The sequence below is a fragment of the Rhinoderma darwinii genome, chromosome 1 (genome assembly GCF_050947455.1).
Source record: "Rhinoderma darwinii isolate aRhiDar2 chromosome 1, aRhiDar2.hap1, whole genome shotgun sequence".
In the NCBI taxonomy this organism is placed as follows: domain Eukaryota; kingdom Metazoa; phylum Chordata; class Amphibia; order Anura; family Rhinodermatidae; genus Rhinoderma; species Rhinoderma darwinii.
The window spans coordinates 599,158,400-599,168,912 of record NC_134687.1 but is presented as its reverse complement, the minus strand read 5'-3'; the positions used below and the strand labels follow the sequence as shown (position 1 = coordinate 599,168,912).

General features: G+C 38.6%; 1 protein-coding gene across 1 annotated transcript in view; it reads left to right on the top strand.

Annotated features, from left to right (window-relative positions):
- Positions 1 to 10,163, top strand: part of SYT4 (synaptotagmin 4) — a 29,976-nt gene extending 19,813 nt beyond the window's left edge. Inside the window, exon 5 of the mRNA XM_075840609.1 lies at positions 5,947 to 10,163. Within this exon, the coding sequence (XP_075696724.1) occupies positions 5,947 to 6,254 (308 nt within the window). The 3' untranslated portion in view covers positions 6,255 to 10,163. The remainder of the gene's footprint in view (positions 1 to 5,946) is intronic.
- Positions 10,164 to 10,513: the final 350 nt, after the last annotated feature.

The window sequence follows — 10,513 nt, the reverse complement described above, 5'->3', positions numbered from 1 at the left end:
TGAAATTCAGGAGCTGTTGTCGCCTTAAAACAGCTCCGTAATTTCAGACGTAATTTGTTAAGACGTGTGAACATACCCTTAGAGAGGAGCTAATCGAGTCTACACAAATCAAATTTAATCAAAATTTCACCAGAACATCTGACTACGGAAAAGTCCAAAACCTTTGACTGGCGCACAAATCCCAGGAAGATGGTAGCCAGCGGGGACTGCTGTGCCGCAATTTGAGGGCCCCATCACATTATTGTTATTGAGGACTCACGACTCTTAAATCCGACAGAAGACTGCAACGTATTGCACTATTTACGTCAGGAACTTCCCCATGAACCTCCTGACGTAATTGTCCTCACAAAATAGTCCCAGGAGATTTGGCACCTGAGTCTGTTCTGTGAGAAAGACAAGGGGAAGCTCCTGTGATCCTTATCTGAATGAAACCTCTGAGTGCCCGGGAGCACGCTCACCTCTCAAATTAGATGGCCAATTTGATCGAATCGGACCCAAAACTAATTTCAAGAAAATTGCTCATCTCTAATGAGATGGTCATAACTTATTCAAGTGGATTGATGTAATGAAGGGTCTTCCTATTTGTTTTCCTTGCTTTCCACAGTATTTTAGTTATGTTTAATTCATTAAACGGGTTGTCTGGTTAACAAAATCCAAATATCCTATTACAACATTCTAAGTTAAGGGAAGTCCATCATTCAGCCAGAGTGGAGAATGTATGTAAAGAGTATCTCTCGCTGGAGGACCTAATAGGTTTCAAAATGACTCACAACCCATTGTTTTCAATAGGCACTGTGTAATGCTTTATTTCCCCTGTGGTGGCACTAGAGGAGAACTGAACACTTTCTGCAAGGTTCCTCCACAGATTACATCTGATCACTGGGACCACCAGCAGCAGAACACCCTGAGATCCGCTTATATTTAGGACACCTTTCTAAATTATATGCAAAATATTGATTTTGTTTACTTGGATGAAATTATATCGTTTCTGACTTAGGCTGCATTCACATCTGCGTCAGGGTTCCGTCGGTTCCGTCGGAGCTTTCCATCAGAACGGAACCCTGACTGAAACAAATGGAAACCATAGGTTTCTATTTGCATCACCATTGATTTCAATGGTGACGGATCCGGTGCAAATGGTTTCCGTTTGTCTTAGTTGTGCTAAGGTTCATTTTGACGGGATGAATACCATAGTCGACTAGCCATAGCCTGGTTTGTTTCAGTCAGGATTCCATTCTGACGGAGAGCTCAGACGGAACGCCACATCGGAGCCCTGACGCAGATGTGAACGAAGTCTTATTTGACAAATCTGGATTTGAAGATTCCAGGAAAATGCTTCCTGACCAAATGCCTGTAGTGACAAGTGTAAAGTTTGGTGATAGAGGAACAAAAGTTTAGGACTGTTACTCATTGTTTGGGCCCCTTACTGTAGTTCCAATGGAAATAAGTTGTAATGCTGGTACGTTGAGTAACATTCTGTAGAATTGTGAAGATACATCTAGGTGATAAACGTGTGGGGAGGTCTTACAGTACAGTGGTTTTGCAAGTTTGGTGTGGAAGAACTTGACAGCACAGAACATTAGTATACAGAAAAGTAAGAAATAGGTTTGCCCACCGTATTCCCAGATATATTTGCACAGAGCATTGACTTTAATCCTATTCAACACCTTTGGGATGAATTTTGAGTGTGAGCTGGAACTTATCGCCCAATATCAGTGCCTGACCTCATTGTCTTTTGTGGCAGAATTGACATAAATCTCCACAGCTACTGTATATTTCACAGTCTAGTGAAAGACCTCCCAGAAGAGTGGAGGCTAAGGGGGATGGGGACTCCATATGAACCCAAGGTTTTGGATTAACTTGTTTATAAAATTAAGATGTAGCAGAGATCAGTTTGTCAACACAGCTGAGCTGAGTACTGTAAGGCCCCATTAACACAAACGTGCTTTTGCTGCCGCAATTCCCCGAAAATCCACTGGAGAATTGCGGCCCCATTCAGTCCTATGGGGCCATGCACACCACCGTGGTTTTCACGGTCCGTGTATGGCCCTGGAGCCCGGACCGCAGAAAGAATGGGCAAGCCTTATTACAGCCATGTTCTGCGGTCCGGGCTCATTGAAAATAATGGCCGCGGCCATGTGCACAGCCCACGATTTCCGGGCGGCTCGCGGCTGTCACTCCGTGGCCGGCTGACCCGAAAATCACGGTCGTGCACATGGCTACGGTTGTGTGCATGAGGCCTAAGTGATCATAAAAATGAGTTACCCCAGTGCACCAAAGAAACTGTGGTAAATTTAACTTTGCTATGTCTGAATGGATGAGATATTTAAGTGTATTCTCTTCTTCCATATAATCTTCATTTGGTGGCACAAAGTTAACATATTAGGGGAGTAGAATATTTTCTGAAAACCCGCACCTCCCAATCACTAAGAATAGGAACATGAAAATATTACTGAATGCAATGAAAAATGAAGATGGCTCACATTTAACTATTTCTTTCCCAACCCACATAGCTCCTCACAACAGAAGAAATCACATTGTGTAACCCCCTGTCCTTTGCCCATTAGGGTGTATTACTGTCTCACAGCTTACTGGGAATTAGTACTATCCTAGTCACAGCTCGTAGATTGATTTGTCTATCCGTCCTCACGGTGAGCACTCAGTTACCTTGTACAAATCCTTATTACTGTAGAGCGGCAGGCTGACTGCTGATACAGCAATACAACAAGCTCACAACACTTTTCAATCGACTAGATAAATGGATGTTGACAACATATTACAGCACCGTCATACAAATCACTGAACAAAACAAACGGCAAATTATATTTCCTTTACACTTTCGATTCAATATAATTAAAGGAACAATCGGGGGAAAGCCTGTGGTAGGCATAGTGCAGGGTCTGAGGGGGTGGAGCATGACACAAAGATTCATTGAACACTAATGAGAGAATCCCTGTCTGTGTCATGCACCGCCCCTTTTTGGCTCTGTACTAGGAATAAAACAGTGTATCAGGTTTGCTCAAAGAGTTAATTTAAATCCACAGTGAACATGGATCAGTAAATAAACCTGACCCTCCATGATACCATTCTCAAACCTGCTCTCAAAAGTTTCCTTTTCCTGGATTCCCCAGTGATGCATTTCCTTGCCGTAAATTATTTGTATTGGTCTATAGTCCCTGGTGATCAAGGGGATAATTTTTTGTACCTTGTGTTTTGGGATTACTTATTTCTCACTCTAACATTTCACCTTCTCAATGAAGGTATTTTCAAGCCAAGTATTTGGTGAATAAATCCACTTTTATTTTTGAGCCGTGCTTCCTCGCTGTTTGATTTTTCTGATCCACAAGGAGAGGTCACTCCTTTGAAGCTTTGCACCTATCGTATGTTTTTTCTTTTTCTACGGTGCTGCTCCGTCACTTTTTGTTTTCTTTATGTCTCACTCCTGGACTGTGAGAAAGCTGTTAGTAGCTGATTTGCTTATAGGTGCTCTGCTCCTTTCATCATCATCATGTGATCAGACTACCATTGTACAGTTGGGATATATGTACATGAGTTGTGTTTTAGGTAATTTCCATTAGGTGCATATGAGTTTAAGGGGTTTGATCAACCACAATGTTGCTCTGCAGTGAATGTGAGGTCACGTGACAGTCCAACTCACTGTCAGCATGTAGATGTAGCTACTAAATACCTTTGTATTCTAAGAGGGCGGGACGAGAGATGAGCAAATTTCCCCAAATTAATTTCGGGGCCGATTCTATTGAATCTGCTGTCCAATTTGGTTTGTTGCAAATTGCTAATGTGCCCCAATTGCCCTGTTTGACTCTAATGTCTTCTAGGACTGTATCCAAGTCAAGAGAGTCAAACAGGGCAGTTGGGAAAACTGGAATTCCACCCCTGAAATAAAAATAATACCATCTTCTTTACATCCCCTGGTCTCTTGTAGCAATGTGTTCCTGCCGGCCTCCTCAGATGATGTAGTTTTGTCCCATGTGACCGATGCTGCAAAATGTCTCTGGCGGCCACCGGAGATTATGTAGTTATATCCCATGTGACCGCTGCAGCATGTCTCAGGAGACCGGCAGGCATGTGTTGCTATGTGAGAGGAGGTAAGTATGGTATTTTTTTTTTCTTCTATTCTCTCTTCTTCCTTCTCATTTTTGTACAAAGGCGGCTAGCTGCGGTTATTTTTCTGATTCGTGCGCTTTGAAACGTTTTGGGCAAGTGACATGATTTTTTCGTGAACAATGCAGATTTCTTTTCATATGATTTTTATACGTATTTGTAGGCTTATATTTGGAAAAAAATACTAAAAAAATAAGCTTTTTTACTTTTTTGCTCTTTTTCTGGCAATAATAAAGTATTTCCCTACAATAGTTTTTTTTATTTGTGATTGTCAACGTCTACCATACATTTTGATATATTACATGTCTATTTTAGGGTAGTTGGGACAGGGCTAGCGTTACGATAATGAGGGGAGCTTTTTGGGGTATTTTGTGTGTATTTTTTATTTCATTTATTTTTGCTTTTTTTTACTTTTATTTTTTTATTATTATGGTCTGTCCCCCAAAGGCCAGAAAAGACCATAGTAGGACTTTACTGTTTAATTTTATTTGTTTCACACTATACCTTTCCACTTATTACAGGGGAAATCAGCCCTGTTAGGGTCAGTTCACACGTTGCGTAAATACTGCGTATTTTCCGCAACGGCATTAGTCTCGGAAAATCCGCAGCAAATATTGTAGTAGCAATGTGGATAAGATAAAACAAATCTCATCCACACGCTGCGTAAATTCTGGCTGGAAAAAACGCTCAGAAATTGACATGCGGTGCAGAATTTTATTCCGCAACATGTCAATTGTATTTGCGTAAACGCTGCTTTATTTGTTGCGGGTTTTCCCTATTGAATTCAATGCAGAGGTAAAAGCTGCAACAAATAGCAGTTGTTGTGGCGGGTTTGCAGCGATAACGCCCCAAAAAACGCTACTCAGAAAAAAAAGTGTTATTCTTACCCAGGAGTCTGTGTTTTTTCCTCCAGGCCGGCCTCCTGGGATGACGTTTCATCCCATGTGATCGCTGCAGCCAATCACAGGCTGTAGCGGTGGACAGATGGGTTAAAACATCATCCCAAGAGGCCGGCCTGGATGACATCAGAGGGCCGGCCTCCTGGGAAGACGCTTCATCCCACGTGACCGCTGCTGCACCCAATCACAGGCTGCAGTGGTCTCCTGGGATGAAACCTCAAGTGTTGCAGTTTTCCGCAGCGGACATTCCGGCGAAAAACTGCACTACAGTTTGGTGCGATTTTTCACCCTGAAATTCCCTGCCACGCACAGGATGGTTTAACACATCATATCCGCCCCTGGTGAACTCAGCCTTATAGTGACTATTGTTAGACCCAGCATCAGCCTAAAACTAACGGCATCTTGGCAATAATGTGACCAGTTACATGATCACTTGGACCAATAGAGGTAGTGTCAGCTGTGTATGTGAAACTGGAGAAGACAGCAGCGGTTCTGTCTTCTCTCTGCTTCTGTCTTCTCCCTAGGGTCCCTGGCAGTCTCTGACACCCGACGTTTAACTGCCCGATCGCTCAGGCAATCAGCTTAAGACTGTGCCGAAGGTATACTATGGTGAGGGCTTTGAGGACAAGGGCTGTCCACCGTAAATATACAGTGGGTGGTCCTGAACCGGTTTAACTGTTAGAAATATTCCTGATTACAGGTTCATGAATCAAAAGTTTTTCTCTTTACCCTCCCTCTTATATTGTTTTTTTGTTTTTTTTGCATTTTTCTTCCTTAATATTAATTATGGCTGAATTTAATAATAAATAACAAAATACCTTTTTTAACAATATTAATTTAGCCAAAACCAATTTTGTATTGATTTCAAAAGATATTCATTCTTATTTTTAGACGACATTCAATAAATTTATTTTTTTGGTTGCAGATCCATATGTGAAAGTGAATCTGTATCATGCAAAGAAAAGAATTTCCAAAAAGAAAACTCACGTAAAGAAGTGTACCCCGAATGCAGTGTTCAATGAACTGTTTGTGTTTGACATTCCTTGTGAAGGCTTGGAAGACATAAGTGTGGAGTTCCTGGTGATGGATTCAGACAGGGGCTCCAGGAATGAGATTATTGGTCGATTAATCCTTGGAGCCTCAGCAGATGGAACAGGTGGAGAACATTGGAAGGAAATCTGTGAACATCCTCGGAGACAGATTGCCAAGTGGCACATGTTGTGTGATGGTTAGCAGTCTTAAGTTGAACGGACTTCAGCATCTCCATTTATAAATTTTTAGCCATGTAAAATAAGAAGCTCGCAGTGAATTTTTTTTATGTTAAAACATGATCAACTGAGCAAACAAAAGAAAAAATTTACAAAAATAAAAAACAAAAAGAATATTAACACCTTTACTTTATAAAATAGGGATTTTTGCAATTTACAGTCATTTAAATCTATAAAATGCTTCTGGTCGAGGACTTGTCCACCGTCAACAGATAGTCCTAGAGAAATCTCATAAGTAACCATGTTTGTTATAAGGTTGAAGGAGCAGGTAGAAAGTTACACAGCACATTTCGATTTGGCAGATTCCATTGTTTGATATTACCCTAAAGGAAATTCAAAATGAATTGAGTTGCATGTTACTCGTGGCATCCATGATGCAGTAGCCACAGAAGGCCACAATTTAGTTTTACATACCAAAAATTCTACTGTTTACGTAGCCCAAGCTTAAATCAGGCAATAGAATTCATAAACAATATCATTACATATTCATCACAGAACACTATGTACAGAGATGAAACTATTAAAATATATAAACATATTCTGGACAGAGACCATTTCATTTTAAATGCTTTGACAACTAAAAATGATAGAGGGGCCGAAATGATAAAAAAAAAAACAGTAGCAAAAAAAAACAAAACAGCAAAATGGATTTAATAGCAATTTGAAAAATGGAATTTCCCATTGATTCACTGTTCCACCAAGATTCCAGAATTCTTTTTAAACCCTCATAATTAACCATATCCATTACCAAAATGTTAAATTTGAATAAAATATAGTATTTTTGGTTGTACGTAAAGGCTATGCACACCTTTGTAAGCAAAAATTTTTTTTTCATTAAATGAAATAATACTGTGTTTAAGCAACTTTTCAAATTACTTTTACAGATTATATGTATCCGTTATTCATACCAAGCTGATTCTGTCGGTTTAGCTGGACTGACAGCTCGGCTGAAAACTGGTCCGGCATGTCTCTGACACACAGGATCCAGCCAATATCGAACACATCTAAGTTATGAACTTTGAGGTGATCATGTGAGCATGGATCATGTGTGTCACAGACTGGCAGGACCCGCTTTCAGAAGAGCTGTCAGTCCAGCTGAACTGACGGAATCGGATGAGAAACAACGATACAGCTTCTATGTATACAGGATACAAAGAATCTGTATTGTAAAAAAAACAAAAAAAGATTTTAATAAAATAAATTGTATTTTGGAAAGTTGCTTAAACACACAAAATACATGCATTTAATAAAAATATAAAAAAATGCTTTCCATGGTGTGCATAGCCTTTAAGTATAAATGTTTTTCTACCTTGAAAAAGTCCAAGTGACAATCAAAACTAGAAAAGATAAATATTTTGGCTACAATTGATTTTTCTTAGGTGAAGCCAAATCTACCCATCCAAAGACACCACATTTTGGATTAATATGTTGTCAGTAAATTTCATGAAAAAGTCATACAGTACTTTCAAATGTTTTGAAAAAGGGATACACACCACCCACAACAGAGATACTCGGTTTTCCTGTCATCATTCTCACTCCCTTGTGACCTAATGGTGCAATGTTCCATCCATGATTCCTACATTGAACTATCTTAACAGGGTTGTTCCATCTGGGAAACATTAGTCCATGTGCCCTTTGAAGGCATAACAATACCGTAGAGTTAGGTCTGCCACTCGGATCACCCTCTATTAGCTTTGAGTCTATGGAAAGAGCGGCTTCTGCTCTGGAGGACTCCGCATGACCATGTTTTATTTAATTCAAATGTGTACTGGTTTCAGTAGCAAAACCTTTTGTGATTAGCTAATCCTTATGGGGCAAGCCCTTTGGCTGGAAAGTGCCTAGTCCTATTGTCCATTTTTCACACACCTGTTCCAACTTCTTAGTTGTTGGATAGTACCATGTGAATAAAAAACAAAAAACAATAACCAACCATATAATAAACTGTCTCTCTTCTGTTATATTCTGTTTTGATGCAATTTTTTTTCAATGAATCTCGAACACCAAGAACAAGATTGCTTTATAATAATACATACGCTAAAAATAATTGTATACAGACCAATACCTTAATTAGTCTATATCATGGTAAACAGGTAACATAAGTCAAAGGGTTTTCATGAAAATAGTACTGTACTTATCACATAAAAAAAAATATACAAAATGTCATGAATGACCTGTTGATACCATAAAAGCCTGATCAGAAGTTAAAATCACTAAACATGCAAAGGAGTAGTACAGAAATGGAACATATCCCGTGAAGTTACAACTTTTTTAATAGCTGTAAATTGCAAACATCCTTTTGTACAGTAGAAGGTATTATATTTCTTCAACTGATAGCCACAAAGAGCACTTCCAGTCAGATTTCATAAAAATCCCACTATTTGTTCAGGTCTTTAAGGGGAAATATTATCATAATTAACTTTATTAGATTAAATAAATGCTTGATAAGTTGTCAGGACAAATGGGAAATGTGACAACTTTTAGGAGCACGAAATGTGCTCAAGACAACTTGTAGGGGGCGATAGTGAGCACTGGAAAATACTTCTACTACATCTAAAAGAATATGAAATCAGTGCTCCACCCTCCGTATTGGGAATACAGGGCAAAATTAAATAATGATAAAGAAAATAGTAGAACTTTTTATTTTAAAGTGTGTTGACCATATTATTATTTACTGCATCTTTGACGTTAAAGGGGTAGACTGGTTTAAATAACACATTTAAATAAACTATTCGGGATTTCTGAGTTAATAGATGGGTTCCCCATTTATCAACCTGATCAATTAACCAGAGCAGAGAGCTACTACAAAGAACATCTCTCACTCTGGAGGACCAAACACGTGGGCAACACATGGATTTCAATGGGAATTGTGTAATTCTTCATTTCTCATGTGGTGGCACTGCAGGGAAAATGAACACTTGCTGTTCTGTTCCCCCACAGATTATAGCTGATTGTAAATATCAGTTTTGACTGGGTTGGCTCTTTAATTTCAGTTATTATAAAAAAAAAATTTCAACTGAAATATTCCAAGCCAAGTTTTTGAAAGAAAAAGAACATTTTTTTTATTTCTAGGTCATAAAGTTACTTACACAGCATGAACATCTGCTGTGTTCATGAAGTCGGGAGAATATTGACACCAATCAATGAAAAGACTTGATTGAACAACCTGCTTTACATAATGCATCTCACGCATTGTTGTTCTGTTTGTGAATTGTTGTATGAAATTGTGATTTTAATACAGTGTGTGATAAAATAAGGAAACACAAGAGGAAGACTGTAAGGTACCTAAAGGGCTTAGACTCAGAATCAGTGGGTCTTGTGAATGATGTGACTCTGTGCACTATAAGAGTACAGTATGTAGCATAACGTATGTTATATTGAACTATTAACCATTATGTCCCAGTAACAGATAATGGGGTAGTAACTGTTTTGTGTCATTGGAATAAACAAAACAAAAATATCTTACTTTCCAAATGTGTAGCAGATTTGCCTTTTGACGTCTTTTTTTCAATGTCCGACTGCACTATTGGTCTATAAGTGTTGCAATTATTTTTATTTTTTTAACGTTCTTTTTGTATATGAAGACAAGGAAAAAGAGACGATTGATACTTTATCAAACAAAACACCCTATTGTATCATCTATTGACAGAGGTGTAATATTATCCCATATAAGAAATGTATTGTTCCTGCTAACTAACAGTGACTGGATAATATGTCCTCCCTATACCAGTGTGAGAATTCATGTGCAACTAATGGGACATGGTTCTGAATTTTACTGTACAGCATATTTGGGTTGTATTAAAGATAAAGGCTATGCATTTTAACATGTGATTATATGTCTTTCATTGATAAACATGGTAAAAAATAATTGCTATTATTTTCTGAAGTGGTTTAGTTAATTTTTAACCTATGGTTTAATAATTTTTTTTTATATATATTTGCCCTCAATTCTGTACTGATTAAGTTCACTACATATCCTCAGACTGTAATAGTCAGAGCTTTGCCAGGGGTAGCTACAACTTGCTATACATATCCCCCTTTACCGGAGTAAATTAATCTCCACTAAGCTCCCCCTAGTGTCGGCTACAGGCAGACAAAAATTTGTCATTTAACTCTAAGGAAGGCAGGAAGAAAAGAAGGAAAGCAGCTCTTTATCAGAAAAATGGAGCGCAAACCCTGAAAAAGCATCTGAAATTAAAATAAACAGCTTTACTTAAATTGTTCAAT